The sequence below is a fragment of the Periophthalmus magnuspinnatus genome, chromosome 4 (assembly GCF_009829125.3).
Source record: "Periophthalmus magnuspinnatus isolate fPerMag1 chromosome 4, fPerMag1.2.pri, whole genome shotgun sequence".
NCBI lineage: Eukaryota > Metazoa > Chordata > Actinopteri > Gobiiformes > Gobiidae > Periophthalmus > Periophthalmus magnuspinnatus.
This window is the reverse complement of record NC_047129.1, coordinates 21,859,341-21,877,875: the sequence shown is the minus strand read 5'-3', so window position 1 is coordinate 21,877,875 and position 18,535 is coordinate 21,859,341. Positions and strand designations below refer to the sequence as shown.

Below are 18,535 nucleotides of genomic sequence, written 5' to 3'. Positions count from 1 at the left end.
GCAGTTTAAATGGGAGTCACCGCAGTGATGTAGTTTCAGAAATGTCCAGAAGAGGGTAGCAAAACACCATATGATCTTAGAGAGCAATAGTCACTCAATAATGTACAAAATATTTAGTAAATATCAAGCACAAATTCTAAAATTATGTGCCAAATTTTCCAGAAAAGTAATCTCAAAATTATTCAAAGTTTTTTTTTTTTATTTTATTTATTAATATGTTCTGGCAGGATTTGGTCTAAATGTCTCCATGGGTTTGTAGAACTTAAATCCAACTAACCCTGCAGTTTAGACCTCTAAAACATGTTCTGAAATGTCCCCGTTTCTTAGATGCCCTCCCTATGTCTCCATGGGCTTTTATTCTGTGTAAAAGTTGCTAATCTTGTAGTTTAGACCTCCACAAACATGTTCTGAAATGTTCCTGTTCCTGTGATGCCCTCCCTGTTGCTCCACGGGGTCTTATTCTGGTTAAAAGCTGCTTACTCTGTAGTTTACACCTCTTCAAACATGTTCTGAAATGTCCTTGAGTGTCAGATGCCCTCCCTGTGACTTCATGGGGTTTTACTCTGTGTAAAATCTGCTAATCTACCTTGAACCTCTTCAAACATGTTCTGAAATACATGGGATTCTTGTATTAGCCCAACAGTTTAGATTTCAGACTTCTCCCAAATGTGAATGCTCATAGACAAGTTAAAAATTTAATCCTGACTTGAATTTTGTTATTGCAGATCTTAATCCAATAGAAATGCCCCCACCCTCCCTCTTCCACATCTTCTTTCTTAAAGGTGCAGTCCTCATTATTAGTTTGAATACAGACATGACTATATTGTTTTCTTTAGAGATATGTTTATTGAAGTTATTGTTGGACAAAACGGTGACATGACAAAACAAACAGCTCAATACCAGCTATGGCTTTAAAGGTCTTCCTCTATCTACCGCTTCAACAAAGATCCTCTCTGCAGTGAGATGGAGACACCGCTAAGAGCAGAACAGGACGAGTGATGCTATGGACGTTAATGGGGGATTTATAGAGAAAATACTTTATTCAAACAACAAAAATTAGTTCAAAAATATATAAACAGCATTCTTTGGCTTCAATTTGGGATTTCTGACTCCCTCTGGTCAAATAATGGAATTAAACATCAAGAGTTTTTGAATAGTTCTACATTGTGGTTACATAGATTGCAGTGTAGGCATTTCTGAAATATCTACAGTTACATTTGAATTATTTAGACAATTAACAGCTCAACATCTTTTGAGTTGTGGCAAACTTTTAAGGTTGAAGTGGAACTAAACACTAAATCAACTTTTTTGCTCCTAAGATGTGTATATGGTGTTTTAATAGCATTGTGTACTGTACCTAATCTTTTTTTTTTTGACAATTTCAATGCAAACTAGATAAATTAGCAGCTTTCTGGTCAAAAACAGTCAAAAATTGTGTGTGCTGCTCCCCTGACACACATGGCAATATCTCAAGGCACACGATTATTCCCCAGCACACAGGGTGAAAAATACAGGTCTAGTCCATCTCATTGCAGAACACTACCCGATATATCAATCAACAGTATCTTTTGAACAGTCACAATCGATAAATAAGTGGACTTCAATTCCGAACCTCATATGGGGTTCTTGTGATGGCTTTAGGACGTTCGTACCAGCATTGTGGATTTCACAGGACTGATCATTAAAACAAACCAAATAAATAAATAAATAAGGATAAGGTAAAATGTATATGTAGATTTTTTTTTAAGAAAAGAAAAAAAACATGCAAGAAATGTGTTGAGATAATAATCAATAGGATGGAGTCAAGTTAAAGAGATGCCACACAGATAATAGTGCAGTTTCATATGCAAAGTGTGAAAGCTTGTAGCAAGATAGTTTTAATACTACCGGTACATAAAATTTCAGTTTGGGCATCAGACAATATGAATTTTCTTTTAAATTTGAACATTATGGAGAAGCATTTTTGTTAAACTTTCTGCTGGATTAGGACTTCCCAAAAAGAAGAAGAAAAAAAAAAAAGATGGTTGAATGCACCTGGAAGGACCCCAGTAAGTACTATTCATATTAAGTACACACAAGTAATGTGACAAAAATATCATTTCACACATGACTGAAATATGAACATGCATAACTACAGAATACTTGTTTTCTACACTTCTAGTTTCAGAAGGCCTCGACATAATACTGTACACACTTGTGTTCTGCCATAAAATTAACTACAGACTACAAATAAAGCTTCCTAAATAAGATGCGAAAATACATTCTACTTATACACTGTATAAACTCTGATATGCTTTTTCTGCTCTCAGTCAATAACTTGAAATAAAGCTATAAAGCTAAAGTAAACCTGTAATAACCCCGGCTCACATTCTGTGAATTAGCATCATGCTTCTTGGGGGTGATTGGTTTGAATGTGAGAATAAAACTGTACACTGAATAGTAATCATATTGACCAGACTGGCTTTTTGAGATTTAGTGCATCAATCATTTATGTAAAAATCTCAAATGTATGTTGTCATCATGGCAAAGTCCTACTAAGTGGGCCCATTTTACTTTCAAAAGTGGTGGGCCTGGTATTGGACTAATGGAGAGTCATTTTGGCCTTTCACAGCTGCTTAACCAGACCTTTATTTGTAGAAAATATGTATCTACCTGGTCTGGGTTCGGGTATGTAAGATTCAACAAAACAGAAATCCAAATTCAGGCTAAAATGTTAAGTGTTGTGGTCCCAAAAGATCTCAGATCACATTTACATATCGGACATCTAATCTATGGTTTAACACTGCCCCCTAGGATTGGTCAAAGTCCTGATTCAGCAGAATGGGTTCTTCAAACGAAACTGAACAGAAATAAATTGGACCCAAAGTGACATGAGAACAGTGACCTGGGCCACAACTCAATTCTCTTTCCTTGCTTTCTTTTCCTTGCTTTCTCTCCGTGATTTTCCCTTTTTCAGCTGTCAATCAAATGTGCCATATTGAGCCGTTTCCCAAAGCTCTGAGGAGGCAAGGTAAGAAAACCACAGAAGGAAACATGAGGGAGGGAAGGACATCATGGAAGAAACACGAGCGCGGGTTCAGGAGGCAGATATCTGATAAAATAATAACACTTTATTTGTCTCACATTCAGGACTTTGTATTGGTGCAGCAGCACAAGTTCGGGGACAGCAGCAAAGGGTGTTTGACATGTTGCATAATCCTGAATTTGGCATTAAAACTAATACAAATATATGTTAAGCATGTTTATCTGAAAATAAAAATGTTGGTCTGACTTTGATTTAAAAGTCCTGGAATAATAATATAAAATACACATAAGTGTAGTCATCCTCACTGCAGGGTCATTTTGGTCAGAACTAGCACCAGTGGAAAATCTGTCCCATTCACCCTCAGCTCGTGTCTCCTCCTGCCTCTCTCCTCTGCTCCTCTTTGTGTCTCCTCTGCCTTCCTCACCCATTTCCTGTAGAATCGAGGAGAGGAATCAAGGAGAAGGAAGTAAGGAAAGGTAAATGAAATGCTGCTCTGGGGTCTCTTCAGTAGACCACATGTTGGTCTGGAGAATGTGTGGAGTTAGAGCTTCACCCACAGGTGGGGAAGGTCTCTTCCTCAGGCTCAGAACTCAACCTTGCAGGCAGGGAAGGTCTCCTCTTGCATGGCCACAGTGCTGTTGCTGCCCAACACAGTGATGTTGAGCTCCTTCTGTCGCTCATGGCTCTCCTGGTACCACTCGTGCATCGCCAGCGAGTCAAATGTTGGGATCAGAGTCACCTGATTAAAACAGACCAATGACAAGATTTATTTAACAAATGACTTCAGAAGTGGATATGCCCACATTTAAAATGCTTTTTATAAACAATAACTCAAATAATTTTGCATGAATATTTTGCAGTATATTCAAAATATATATATGGTGGTTTGAACTTGATTCTTATTTTTACAGTATTTTTTTCACTGGGGTAGTCACACTCATACTGATATTATATTTTCATATCAAGGGAAGTCGTGGGCCCAGAAGGAACTTGCTTGTACATGTTTTTAGTGAAAGGGGAGCATCTGGAGACATTGGGAGGACAGAACCACTCTACCACTGTGCTGACTCCCTGATAAGTGAGGGTTATTAGCGTGGTGGGTGCTTACCGGGAGCTGGGGCCAGCTGCTCTTCCCTTCCACCAGAGCATCCAGGATGGGCCTCATGACCTCCTCCTTCACAGAGTCCTGACCACTGATCACGTAGTACACCGAGCGCAGCTTCCTGAACAGCTCCACATCCAGAGTGGCTGCAGAAGGGCCAGATGGCAGGTAGGCCATGTCCACATACACCGCAGGGCCCTCACACACCGGCCTGTGTGCTACGGAAATAACAGATTATTTAATAAGGTGCTGAGTATACTGAACGATTAGTAATATTTTAATACAATCTGTTGCATATAACTAGTAGGCCAATAGAGTGTACTTTGAGAAACCGATCAAGTCTCATCAACCTAACTTTGTTGGTTTCAGGGAGTTACATTTTGATAAACAAATAGGGAATTGTAAACACAGTCAAAAAGTGACATTAACGAAACTGGATGTATCCTACACTCCCTACACAAAAAAACTGCTAGATTAGGTATATGAAATTTTAAATCTAAACCTTATATACAGTTCCTTTAAATATTGCAGTATACAGTCTGTTTCTGAAATGGTGGCGTACCTAATGGGAGCTTAGAAGGTCCACTTTTGGAACCTCCAAGAGAGTTCCTGGTTGCCGTTTTTACGTCCAGACTGGGCACTGTCCTTAAAGAGCCGGAGGCACTTCCAATTTTGGGTTTCCCATTGTGGCCCACGGTGCTGCCGGATGATGTTTTCTGACCAGCACTTGCGGGTCTTTTGCTCTTAGTATTTTTGTTCTTAGTTGAGGTGTCATTTTCAGGGTCAGTCATGCATGCTCCAGGCTGAGGCGGCAGCGGGGGGAGATCTTTGACCGGGGCGGGGGGTGGGTCGTGGGTATAGTGGAAATATAGGTTATTGGAGTCATCTTCTGAGTCCAAATCTGCGGTGATGGAGGGACAGTCATCAGTTGCTGGTGGCACGTCCGAGTCTGTTGCGGTTGGGAATGATTCGCTAACAGAAGTGGGTGGAGTCTCTTGACTGTTTCCTGATTCGCTCATGCTCTGCTCTTGAAGATTGTTATTCTCATTGGTCTCTGCGGAGGTCGCCAAACTGTATATTGTATGTTGTGAGTGGTTTCCAGGTGTTTTAGGATGTTGGAATTCACAAGGAGTCACTAAACAAAGATCAACGTCATGCGGAATGTCGGCTGAGAGATCGGACATGCCATGGATACGGTCGCTATTGCCCGAGCAGCCATTTTGAGATGGTAGGTTCTCGTGTGAATGCCCGTTGGTTACAGCGCTTGGCATACCTTGCTCAAATGAGACAGACAACGAGTCCTCAACCTCAGTAGAGTGTGGTGAGCCCACTTCTGCGGGCATGGAGGTCATTGTAGGAGAAGAATCTGGCATTATATCCTTGAGTGGACTTAGAAGACTGGATTGTTTATCTTGGGATGATGATGAATTCTCCAGACCTTCTCTCAAAGAGCTCAAGTCTGATGTCCTACACGACCCACCTTGGTTATAGTCCTCAAACCCTAAACTGGAACCTCTTGCATCGAGACCACTGTCCTCTCCCAGTCCTTGAGTGTCTTCATCTGGTGATTGGTGGAAGGGTGTATGTCCTGCGCTGTTGGGGGCCGAATCTACAGAAGACATAATAGTTTTGTCCTCTGAGCTAACACAGGCCCCATCCAGCCGTTTGTCAGGGTACACTGGGTTGAGATTAAAGTTAACGCTCAAATCCCCCTTAGCTACTTTCAGAGCTGCCATATCTTCAGGGCCTTCCGATACAGACTTCGCACCAGCATCCCCAGCACCCTGTTTACCTTCTGCTTTTCTCTCTTCCAACTGCAGCTTCTCAAACTCTGCTGTCATGTCCTCTGGTGTGGACACCTTTGACCGATCGGCTTCCTTATTGTCCACTACATCTTTGCTTCCGCCTTTACCTTTAGTCCCTTTTGTTGATGCATCTTTCTTTAGAGGTTCTTTTTTCAGGGACCCAGTTTTTGGAGCACTCTTTTTCACATCTGAGCTTGCTACAGAAGATGTGCTCAAAGCCACACCAGATGTCTTCTTTAGGTCTTTAACAGGAGGTTTGGCAGCTTTTTTATCATCAGCTTTTACATCCTTCTTTAAATCCTTCTTTGGTTCGGGCTTAACATCTTTCTTTGATTTGGCACTACTCTGACTTGACAGGTCCTTCTTGAGAACTTCCTTTTTGCCTTCTACACTTTCATCCTTCTTCACAGTACCTGCACTTGCCTTGTCATCCCTTTTCTTTACATCTTTTTTCACATCTTCCTTCTTAGGGGTGAGCTTCTCTACGTGTGGCTTTGGTGTCTTTGCTTTTGCGTCAGTCACTTTGGCTTTTGGCTTCTCTTCCACATCCTTCTTATCCTTCATTGTAGTGTCACTTGTTGCCTTCAGTTTTGGTTTGACTTCCTGTTTCTTCACATCCACCCGTGAGACCTTCTCTTTTAAGACGCTGCTTTTAAGGCTTTCGCGGCTCTCGGCTCGTTTCGGGAGCTTGTCAGATTTGGCCATTTCCAAATCCCTCTGGCACACTGCAGGTTGTTTAAGGCACTCGAGATGTTTGAGCTTTTCGAGGCCGTCCAGAATTTTGGCTTGCGGTGTACAGCCTGGGAAGAGGACTCTGATGATTTTCTCTTGGGGACTGGATGGATGCCAAATCAACAAAGCACAGATTGAAACAAGGCACGTTAATGGAAGAGTTTTGGATTCCGAAACATTTTCAGGCCAACTTTTCTTGAAACTCTCAAGTTCTTTGCTACCATTGATCGGATTGAGTATGTACAACTCCAAGCGACCTACACCCATTTTTTGAAACATGATAACCGGGTCAACTGAAGGTCCATTTAGGCGTAGAGGTTCAGGCTTGATCGAGAGTCGTTCCAAGTTCTGTAAAGTTATTGTGATTTGATCATAACTTCGCAATTCACCCAGATCGCCTTGACTCGATTTGAGCTTATCAGGAATGTTAAGAAAAACAACTCCAATTTCAGGTGATATGAGGTATTTCATCCATTCTTCTTCAGGGTGAGATGCGCTTGTTTCATCATCTTGTTCCGCTATTTTTCTCAGCAGCAAGCTATTGAATCCTGGAAGATTATCAACACCAATATGGGTCAACAAAATGGAATCGATTCTGTCCAAATGTCGGATGAGTTTCCAAAATGAAGAGCGGGGATCGGAGCCGCCGTTGACCAGGACGTTGAACCCATTGACGGCAAAGAAGGCTGTGTCCCCTCTTCCACCAGGGAAGATGTAGCAGCATGGACGGGACAGCTTCAGAAAGCCCACTGTGCTGGGAGGCTCCAGAAGGTTGAATGGTGACTCCAGCTCCAGGCATTCAGAGAGATACTCGGTAAATTCCTGAAGTCCTTCCATTTCTGGGAAAACGGGACTCGGGTTTATTTGGATGTCAATTAAGTCCTGAAGATTGTGTCTTTGCAACTTTGGATCCTTCCACAGACCATGGTTGGGACAGCTCAAAGTGAGTCTGATCTTCGCGGAGGAGCTGGAAGAACGTAGCACCTCTCTAATCTGAAAGAGACCAAAGTAAATGGTTAAAGAGGAAGATTGTGATACTGAAATGAATTGGCATACAATATTTTACGGTTTTACAATATGGACTCTGTATCACTGAACTGTGTGAGGGGCTTGGCAGTCTGGACTTTGAGAGTTTCTAATTGGTAATGCTTTATTTATCTGCATGTATGGATAACAGGGTTGTCAAAAGTATCAAAATTTAGATACCAATAGATATTAAAACAAATACATTTGAGCTGTTATCAATATTAAAAAGTCACATTCACAGGACAGAAATGAGCCTTTCCTGAATAACTTCAAAATGATCTTGAGCTGCATCTGAACAAATAGAAGACTGCATAGTCTAGTACACCCCCATGGACCACTATGGGACCTACTTGGATGACTCAGGGATTACACAGATCTAACACCACATGGTAATGTAAAATAAAATACTATTATGTTGATTTACTGTTGAAAATCACTTTCTATTGTCTTTCATTTTGTTTTTCATCATTGTGGTATTGGAATTGGTATGGAGCATTGAGTCTATTCGTGGTATCAAAATAGCAATATAATACAGGCAACAAAAATCTATTTAAAATATATATATAAACCACTGTGAATGCATTTAAAGATAAACTAGCTCATCTCATGTGGTCTGCTGAAGAATCTGCCCCAGGCTCAGAATGGTTATGTGATCCTATATAATGTAGGGTGTGTACCATGACCTCATGTGTTTGATGAACATAAAACAGAAGCTGCAGAGCTTGAAGTTACACCACACATTCAGCAACAATTTTTACAATATTTCATATACGTTTCCTCACTAATACGCAGATAGCTTACTTCAACTTGTAGCCCAAAAAACAAAACAATCTAGTACATTTTATTCACTTATTTGACAAGCAGTATTGGCTCCATTTTTCTACTTAAGTTAAAGTATCACATAAAAAAACCCAAGTAAAAGTATAGAAGAACATGATTAAAAATATACTTTTAGTAGCATTTCACACAATATATAGAAATATGAGTCAAATGTAGTCATCTTAAGAAAGAATTGTGCTGATTTTTGACCATCAGAAATACAAAAATGTGTTGTCCTCATATGTGGATGCCAGGCCAGGAAGAACATTTCAGTCCAGTTTAGAAATATAGTGGAGTATAAAGTACAGCTAACCGCTCTCAAATGTAGAGAAGTAAAATTAAAAAGTATCCACTGTAAAATGTACGTAAAGAAAACACTCTGCTTGTGTCTGTTGTATAGTTATAATCTATAATTTTAAAATCACAATATTGATCTAAAATGACTTAATAAAAGAAGCATGTGCACTGACTTCTGCAGACTTCTATCAGCACCTCCTATGGATAGCTGTAGATCACGCTTGTGAGCAGCAAATTTGTACCAAAATGTATTAGTAGTAGTGCCAAATGTATTAGTAGTAGTAGGACACTTTATGGGTGTCATCTGGTGTGAGTTTCCTTTATAATCCTAATATAATGTGTCATACCTCTTCGTCAGTAAATATTTGGATGAAGTCGCTGAGGGAAAAGAAGCCTTTCTGCAACACGATGTCACCGGTGTCCTCCACGCACTGTCCAGCCAAAATGAGCAGCTTGTGTCGAGGAGGCTCGCTTATCAGCCGTCGGACCTGACCAAAGAGATGATATTTGGTTTTAAAAGGTGCTATATTACACAAAATTAACTCTTGTGAGCTTTAAGACATGTTAGAACATTGTCATCTCATCAAAAATATGGGGGGGCGATGGCGCAGATTGGCAGCCTTGCTTCTGTCAGTCTGCCCCAGGGCACAATAGTAGCTTACCATCACCAAGTGTGGAAGTGAATGAATAATGACTATAGTGTAGCACTTTGAGAGTCTTTGATACGCCTGTAAAGCACATTACAAGTGTAAGGCATTATTATTATTATTATTATTATTATTATTATTATTATTATTATTATTAATATATTAAAAGGCCCATAGTACACCTTTTCTGGAGTGTGGTAAATACCACCAAATGTATCAAAGAACACAATGTGCATGGAGAGCAGCTGAGGCGAAAGTGTCAGTGCACTTCTGAGTCAAACTTTTTTTTTTATTTAGGGACAGAGTCCATCAACATTTGGCTCCATTTAACCTGGTGCCAGCATAGTTAAAATGCATATCAGGTTAGACTTATAATCTTATTGGTTAGACACACACAGCACATACTTAGACATAATTCCATAACTTTTACTCAGCAGCAATAATGTTAACAAAGGCCAAAAAGGATCCAAATGACACAATAGTTATGAGTAATAAAAACATATAAACATTTATTTAACAAAATTAAGTAGTTGTTAAACACACAGAAAAAAGTCTTGTGCATAAATTGTCTCCATTTTGAATGAATTTTGTGTTGATGACAAAGGCAGATGTATTCAGTTTTAGAAGTAACTGCTACTTCCTGTATTTCTGCTTTTCTTCTAACTTTTTTCTCACAAACTGCCACTTAACTGATGTAAAATGATGATAAATATTTACCACAGGTACTATTCTAGCCAAACCAAATAATCAAAAAAGTTCAGTCACTCTAACCTTTCAGACAGTTGTTGGTTACAGTCAAGACCATAATTCACTTCCTTGTTATAAACACTGAGTTCACAACCTGGTTATAAGTGAGACTATGCCTGCGTTAAGATGTGCTTTTAATACACTGACACTGGTTACTAATTCTGCAGTCATTGATGCAATAACTGATGTAGCCGTACTTGGCAGCCTACTACCAAATACACAGATCATACACACCATATGGATGGATTATGATGGGGCGGTGAACAATATTTTTGCCTAATCGCAGTGAAAAAGGAATACAGTCATCACGTTAGACTTCCAGATTGTGCAGAAAAAAAGCAAAGATTATAAACGTAATGTTAAAAGGTTGCACACATTTCCATAATATTTCTTCAATTTTAATAGAAATAGTGATCTAATTATTTTGTCATTATAGTAATGACACAAAATTTGAATATTGTCCCATGTCTACAAGTTTGGACAAACTTCATAATCTGTGTGTGCAAATCTAACGACTAATATGTTGCAGAATAAATTAAGTCCTCTCATACTACCAAAAGAACTGCCAACAGAATCTTGCTGTGCCCCCTAAAGGGTATACAAATACAAGTGCATGAGTACAGTGGATAACTTACCTCAAGCTCTATTTTCAACAAGTCTCCAGTGTATTCTGTTAAGCTCTATATACTCCTTTACAGCAGTGAATAGTCTTTGAGTTGACTGTTGTTGTGGACAGTGACTTTTTGAGACATGTGTCAGATCCAGTAACTCAGTGTGAATACTGGTACTACAAGTATTGTACAAGTAAAAAACTAGCAAGTGTTATCTTAAAAGAGGATCTTGATAATAACTCAAGACAACCAATACAATCATGTCGATACAATATGTAGTGACCTTCACTTTTGAACTGCAGCTCTTTTAGAATAAGACCATGTCTTACCTCAGAACAAACGAAGTCAGAGGCTGGGTTGACCACGACCTGCGTGTCCAGAACATCGCCACTGTGCTGCAGAGTCCTCTGGCCTGAAACACATAGCAGATTTCACTTCCTTTACACTACAGCCTAAGGACAGAGAGACTCACACTAAAGCAGAAGTGCTACAGCTAAACAAGGCTACAGGCTGTTGTGCAAGTCTTGTGCTTCAACATTAATTTCCTACTTCTGTGTACGGTCAGAGGAAATCTATTATTGAGAATATCGTAACTGATGCAGAGAATTATGAAGGCTAGTGACCCTCAAGCCTTTCACTCAAAAATACCATCAGACCTTGTTCAGTAATAGTTTTCCTCCAAGTACCACCCGGGAATGTCACTTAGGAATAAGGCAGGGCTAAAATAGGCCCAAACATGGCCCATCTAATGTTTAAATGGGTATAAATAAGATCTAAAGAGGGGGTATCACGCAAAATAAATTTCTACCATGTTATAACGTTCCCTCAGCAAAAACAAACAAATTACATGTTAATGAGTTTTTTGTTGAATATAGCATTTTGAAAACAATGAAAGGTAACATGGTGCTTTAAGTATGTTATGTGCGAGCAGTTAAAACCCTACAGAAGTAAAAAACATGGAGAATTGGGCTATATAAGCCTCGTTTCCACAGGGGGCAGTACGGGGGCAGACCCAGACTGTTTCCACTGCGTAAAGCGATCCATACAACCCATTTCAGGGGTCCCAAGCAAACTGCTGGATCTACTACCTTCCAAGGGGGTCTGGTGTGGTTAGGACCTGGGACCAGCTCACAGGGGATCGGGGATAGACATGCCTCCATGGAGTCATTGGAGGGACAGTGGCACGCCAGTAACGCCGCACGTGTGGCAAAACATAAATAGAATCTTATAAGATGGGTATTTCTTGGATAAACAATCATCAATAACATGGCTTAGGATGTCACATGGCCGGAACAATCACATCCTACGATCTCGTACTGCGCGGGGTAGACAAGCTCTCGGGCTGCTACGTGGCTTCAGTAAAAGTGGCAGCAAAAGTGTCCTTCTACATCGCCATCTGTGTATCGCTGCTTTGGAGGAACACTTTGTGCATTTACTCATGCCCTTGTACTTGCCACTGCTTCTGGCGCTCGATGACAGAAAGGAGTGTCTTCTGTTGCTGCTGGTGCATGTTCATGAACAGAAGCACGATGCACAGCACAACTCTTTGTCGTTACTCACTGTTGTGCTCCTGTTGCTCCAACTGGCCCAAGGTGGCCCCAAGAGAACTGTGTCAGTGGAAAGAAGTTATAATAAACTGGCAGAGAACCCCCAAGTATCAGTATCATTCTCTCAATATACGACTACAAAAAATGCATTTGTTCAATCTCTGAGACTAAAGGGCAGATTTGAGAAGACCATTTTATTAGTGCTCCACTCCTCCCAGTCAAGTTTCAATAGTGAGAGATGAGTCTGATGTTGATGTGAGAGACCTAACATGACAGATGTGTACTCTTTAACCTGGGAGCTAAAGGAAGTGCTTTGCCTCCTTCCTGTAGACACACAACTTTTAGGCCCATTTCCCCAAAACAGACAAACTACACCGACCATAATACAATGTGAATTATTACATTTAAATATATATACAGCAAATACTGACAGTAACAGTTGCTCTAGTTTGACCTCTAGAATCTACAATAACAACTGCCTAGGCTGACTAGTTTGATTTATTCTAACTAGTCATCTCGGTAGTGATCGCCAAAGTTCTGTTTTCATTTCTGTGACTTGGCATTGGGGTTCTCAAATATGCAAATGTTAAGGGTGTGCCAAAATGTTGTTATTGTTATTTGGTGATACAATACAGACATTTCAGGCTGCAGTTTCAATGTTTTACAAAACTTACTTGTGGCAATACTTAGATTACAAAAAAAACCAAAAAAACTTTCTCTAAATAAGAAAAAAAAATCTATCAACTTTTGTCCAGTTTTTATTGTCACTGATTTAATTATTCTTATGAGCATGTTTCAGTTGCTTACAATTTTGCAGGCAGTGGTTTAATCAAATATATCACAAATTAACAACACATTTGGGTTGTCTAGGCCACAATGCAAATTTTTAGAAGAACAACATACAAGAACAGCAAAATGCAAATGTTCAATTTAGAATATTTTTAAGAGTTTATAATGTTCAGAATTTTTTTTTTTTTTTTCTAAAGGCACATGTCTCCTGCTCCTGTCAGCAGCTCTTCACATGAGGCACATTGTTCCAATAGTCACAATTGTTGTTTCTCATTTTGTTTTTACATTCAGGACAAATGTTGCTGTGTTCAGGCACTTAAAAAGTTTTTGCCAATCATTATTCAAATGTTTTATCAAAATGATTAAAATGTCCACATATGCGGACATTCTTTTTATATCACTTTTCTCTGAAACTACATAATGTAAAAAGATAATTCTTGTTTTTACACTCATCAGGTCCCAATCAGCGTAAAATAACAAAGCGAAATTAATAAAGCATGTGATGCAAGAGCTCGGGTCTTAGGAATTTAAAGACGCAATAAAATGGTACACCGGTCTACATGTATCATCAGAATTTAATTTTGTTGTGATATCACATATCAAATATACTACATAAGTCTGTGTGGGTTTCACTGGGAGACATTATGTGAAAATTACTTGGAGCTTTCTACCATATTATAATGTTGTTCCCTCATTCAAAACATGCCTGAAGAGGCTTTATATGTCATAGGTCATCAGTCACCAAACACTGTGCTGCAGTGCAGCTCTCGCTGTTCATGAGGAGATTGACGGATGGGTCAAATGCAGGGGACAAATTTCCCTACGGGGACAATAAAGTGTACCTTAACCTTAATTCATGCATGTTTGAGCAATTATGCATTCTATCTCAGGAGCTATTCAAACCCTCCTTATGGTTAGCAGTAAAATCCTAAAGCTTAGCCCAGAACGTATGTCACCCATGCCCCCACATGGCCATTTTTCATTTTAAAAAATTACAAAAATCATACACCACAACTGTAGATGTGTGTTGTGTGCATTGTGTTGTGATAGCGCTCTGAAGGGGGGGGGTCGCTGAGATTTAAAAAACAAAACAAACTAATTACACATGTTCCCAAAAGTATAACATTTTCAAAGCAATGAAAGGTAACATGGTGACCTAAATATGTTATGTGTTATCAATTAATACCCCATAGACATGTAACATCCCCTCTTTAAATGTTTACTATTAAAGGGCCTGTGCCAACTTTGAACTTTGAGTGCCGAACATGCCTGATCCATCTGCTCTGCCCACAGTCACTTCTCTCACCATCATGTTGCACTATGATAGCGAAAACGGATAGTCCCACGCAGCTGCTTCCACATGGCTTTCATCCAACAACATTCCTCAATGGATAAATGGGATGTCACACCTACTAGATACTTTATGGTTGTCATCCAATTAAACTATAAAAAATGTAAGAATGGTCCAATACGGATTTTTGAAAATGCCCATATATTTGGCTTGCTGCTGTGGCCGATAACAGCTATTGGTCGACACAAATATTTAGCATTTAGAAGCTATAGCAAAGCCCACAAATTTATCTTAAATTGAAGTAAAGATTACACATTCCCTTTTCACTTTTGTAAATGTAACAAAATGTATTAATCAGGTATGTAAAATAATTTGTTACATGTTTGTGTGAAGTCATATTTTGAGCCCAATGTCTCTTCCATTTCCATTAAAAAAAAACACACAGACTGGGGCAGTGCACAAACAATATTGGTGTGGATCTGATATATCGCCCACTATTATTAAAATACATAGTCTTTTCATTCTGTCTCAATTAGCTGTACATTTCCAGAACTAGAAGGAAGTAAAAATTGTACACAGAGACTTTAATGTACAAGTCAAACAAATGGTACTGTAGAGTCTCAAAATAATCAACCGTTCAGTTTCACTGCACTTACATCCAAACCACGATTGCTACTGCGCCTTCCACAATTATTGAGTTGAAGAAAGCCGTTTTAGAGCCATCAGCAGCAGACGTCATTAGAGAGCCAATATAGAGGAGGTCGCGTGACTGATGAGTCTAATCAGCTGATAAAGTTTACAGCTAATCACACAAGAAGGCTCTGTCCAAAAACAGACTCTCTTTCATCTCCAAAGGGAACTGGGTCAGGTTTAAAAGCCCTCAAGAAGAACTGTCTACTGTGTATTTCCCCAGGTTTCAATGGGAAATTTCTCTGTCCAGAAATATACTGGACTGGAAAATCAATATCAGGCATTTCTCTTATCATGTCCTGTGTTCAATTTAGGGTCAACTAAAGTATTGAAACACATATACTAATTAATAATAAAACCAGTATTGAAACTAGATACTCAATATAAAAAGGTACATTCACAGAACAGAAACAAACCTGTCCTGAATAGCTTTAGAATGATCTTGAGCTGTATAAGAACAAGTATAAGAACACATATAAAAGACTAGTACACACCCATGGACCACAATGGAACATACCTGTACAACTGAGGGATAACACACATACAAGACCACATGGTAATATAAAAGAAGGTTTTAATAATGAAAATATCATTTTACCCATCATAATAAATTAGTGGCTACTTTTTTTAAATGTGCAAAGCTGCAAGATGAATTAATCACTTTCATTTAACACAATTACTTTATTTAAATGGCTTATTGCATTGTTTTTTTCAGTGACAGGGATTAGGTTTTGGCAGGTGGGACATAATATTGCAGTTATAACAGCACATCTACAGAGTAGCTGTTAGCAGTGCTTCATGCTATTTAGGTTTCCTGCAGGCTTTTATCAGAGAAACTATAGCCCACACGCCTCTATCCTCTGTAGGAACACAGCATGGAGTTAGTTTAGAACAGTATATTTGTGCGTTTTGCTCTTAAGTTGCTTTACAAGTGCATAACATAAAGCCGTCTCTATCTTGGACAGGGAAAAAAGTTCACCCTACAAGGTAACTGAGCACTACACCTCACAGGGTTGTGTGTGAACGTCTTTTCCTGAAAACTCAAACGTTAAGAAGGATGTTCCACATTAAGCAAACCTCCATTTTCAAGCAATATGGGAAAGAAAAAGGATCTCTCTAGTGCCAAAATGTGCGAAATAGTTGAATACCTTGGACAAGGTATGAAAACCTTAGCTATTTCATGAAATCTTAAGCGTGATCATCATACTATTAAGAGATTTGTAGCCAATTCAGAGCACACATGGATTTGTGCAGACAAAGGCACAATGAAGAAGGTTTCTGCCAGACAAATACATCAGATTAAGAGAACAGCTGCTAAAGTGCCATTACAAAGCAACAAACAGGTATTTGAAGCTGCTGGTGCCTCTGGAGTCCCGCGAACATCAAGGTGTAGAATCTTCCAGAGGCATATTGTACAGTGAAGAGGTCATACAGTGACATTTCTTACATTGAAGACGTCCACAGTGATGTGGACTTACAGTGAAGAAGCCTACAATGAAGTGTACAGTGACAAGTCATACAATGAAGGGTTTTACAGTTCAGTGGTCGTACAGCGCAGAGGCCATACAGTGTGGTGGCCATGTATTACAATAACCCTAAAACATGCGAGATGTTGTACAGTGAGATGTTATACAGAGAAGTGTAGTACAGCAAAGTGTGAAAGATGAACATGGGGATCTAACCTTTGACCTCTTCAGACAGGAAGGCCGAGTGCCGTGACACAAAGAGCTTCAGCTGCTGGTCCAACACAGAGACATCGAGGTCCACCGCCCAGCGACGCACTCCTGAAAAACACAAGAAAATACTTTTGTACTACTGCGCTCTATTAGGACTGGGCGATAAGACAAGAACTGTTCTGGCCTTTTTTTATGGTCATTTGCTTTTTTTAAACTGGCTAATCTAACTTATGCATGAAAGTATAATATGATGAATCCAAGATGGTGGCTATATTGATTTCAAGACCTGGGCCAAGTCGCTGCTGAATTAGAGATCACACACCCTCACACACCCTCACACACCCTCACACACCCTCACACACCCTCACACACCCTCACACACCCTCACACACCCTCACACACCCTCACACACCCTCACACACCCTCACACACCCTCACACACCCTCACACACCCTCACACACCCTCACACACCCTCACACACCCTCACACACCCTCACACACCCTCACACACCCTCAATGTTTGTTTTGGCTAATTGGGTGCCTAAAGAATATGCATAAATCTTTATTTGAACACTTTAAAGTAAAGGGATGATTGCATAAAATGTGACTACAATGCTCTTAAAGATTTGAGGTAAAAAATGGCTGTGAGTTTTGAAGTAATTTAAACTGCATAAGAGAAAAATAACAAAAAACATCAGTCAAGCTTATTAATCATCGTTTGCTCTTGTTTCTAAACAACTGCACCACGTGATCAGTTGCCACGAGGCTTGGCTTGAGGGTTTTGTGTTAACTTCCCATGTGAGTTTGTGTTCTGTCGCGAGACCTCACGAGAGGCGCGGTTCTGGCGGTTCTTACCTGTGTGTCAAGATGGTGGCTGAATAAAAATTTCTCTGCAACAAGATCCTCGTGTTTTTGGGAATTTACATGGTAGCAGAGGATGGTTACCAATTACAGAGTACCGCCGAAGTTTGACGAAGCCAGGCCTTACGAGTGTTGGAAAAATGAAGTTAGTATCTGGAGACTTGTTACGGAGCTGGACGAGAAAAAGCAGGCGCTCGCGGTGGCACTTGGGCTCGAAGGGAGAGCCCGAGAAACAGCGTTGGAAATATCCGCGGAGGATTTGAACAAGGATAACGGTATGGAAACGTTACTTGCAAAATTGGATGCGGTGTTTTTGAGAGAAGAAAAAGACCGCGCTTACGAAGCGTACTCTTATTTTGACTCGATAACAAAAGACAGTGCGGTGTCCATGGCGGACTATATCATTGACTTTGAGCAGAGATACAACCGAATGAAAAAGTACAACATGACTCTGCCTGACGCTGTACTTGCCTTCAAGCTCCTGGACACGGCGTGTCTGGAGGAGAAAAACAGACAACTCGCACTTACTGCGTGCACTGAGCTCACTTTTGTATCTATGAAGTCAGCGTTAAAACGGATCTTTGGTGGAAAGACAACAGGTGGAACGAACAACAATGAAAATCAAGATACAGCGTTTTTCACGGAGCAAAAACCGACCGGAAAATCCAGACGTAGTGACCCATCACAGGGCGCACATCAGCGGCAGCGGCCACAGCAAGGCACCAATCCACTGGACAAATACGGCAGGCGAACGAGATGCGCCATTTGTCAGAGCACGTACCATTGGGCGAAAGACTCACCGGAGGAATGAAGTTAAGTTGACTGAAGATGAAAATGTGGAGGAGTGTAACATTACCCCGTTTACTAAA

At 40.0% G+C, this 18,535-nt stretch overlaps 1 protein-coding gene across 1 annotated transcript in view; it reads right to left on the bottom strand.

Moving 5' to 3' along the window:
• Positions 1-1,242: 1,242 nt before the first annotated feature.
• map1sa (microtubule-associated protein 1Sa) overlaps positions 1,243-18,535 on the bottom strand; it is a 25,806-nt gene continuing 8,513 nt past the window's right edge. Inside the window, exons 2-7 of the mRNA XM_033964860.2 lie at positions 16,811-16,912; positions 11,141-11,223; positions 9,154-9,294; positions 4,690-7,657; positions 4,134-4,345; positions 1,243-3,764 (exon numbers count right to left, since the gene is read on the bottom strand). Coding sequence (XP_033820751.1) covers positions 3,609-3,764; positions 4,134-4,345; positions 4,690-7,657; positions 9,154-9,294; positions 11,141-11,223; positions 16,811-16,912 — 3,662 coding nt within the window. The 3' untranslated portion in view covers positions 1,243-3,608. The remainder of the gene's footprint in view (positions 3,765-4,133; positions 4,346-4,689; positions 7,658-9,153; positions 9,295-11,140; positions 11,224-16,810; positions 16,913-18,535) is intronic.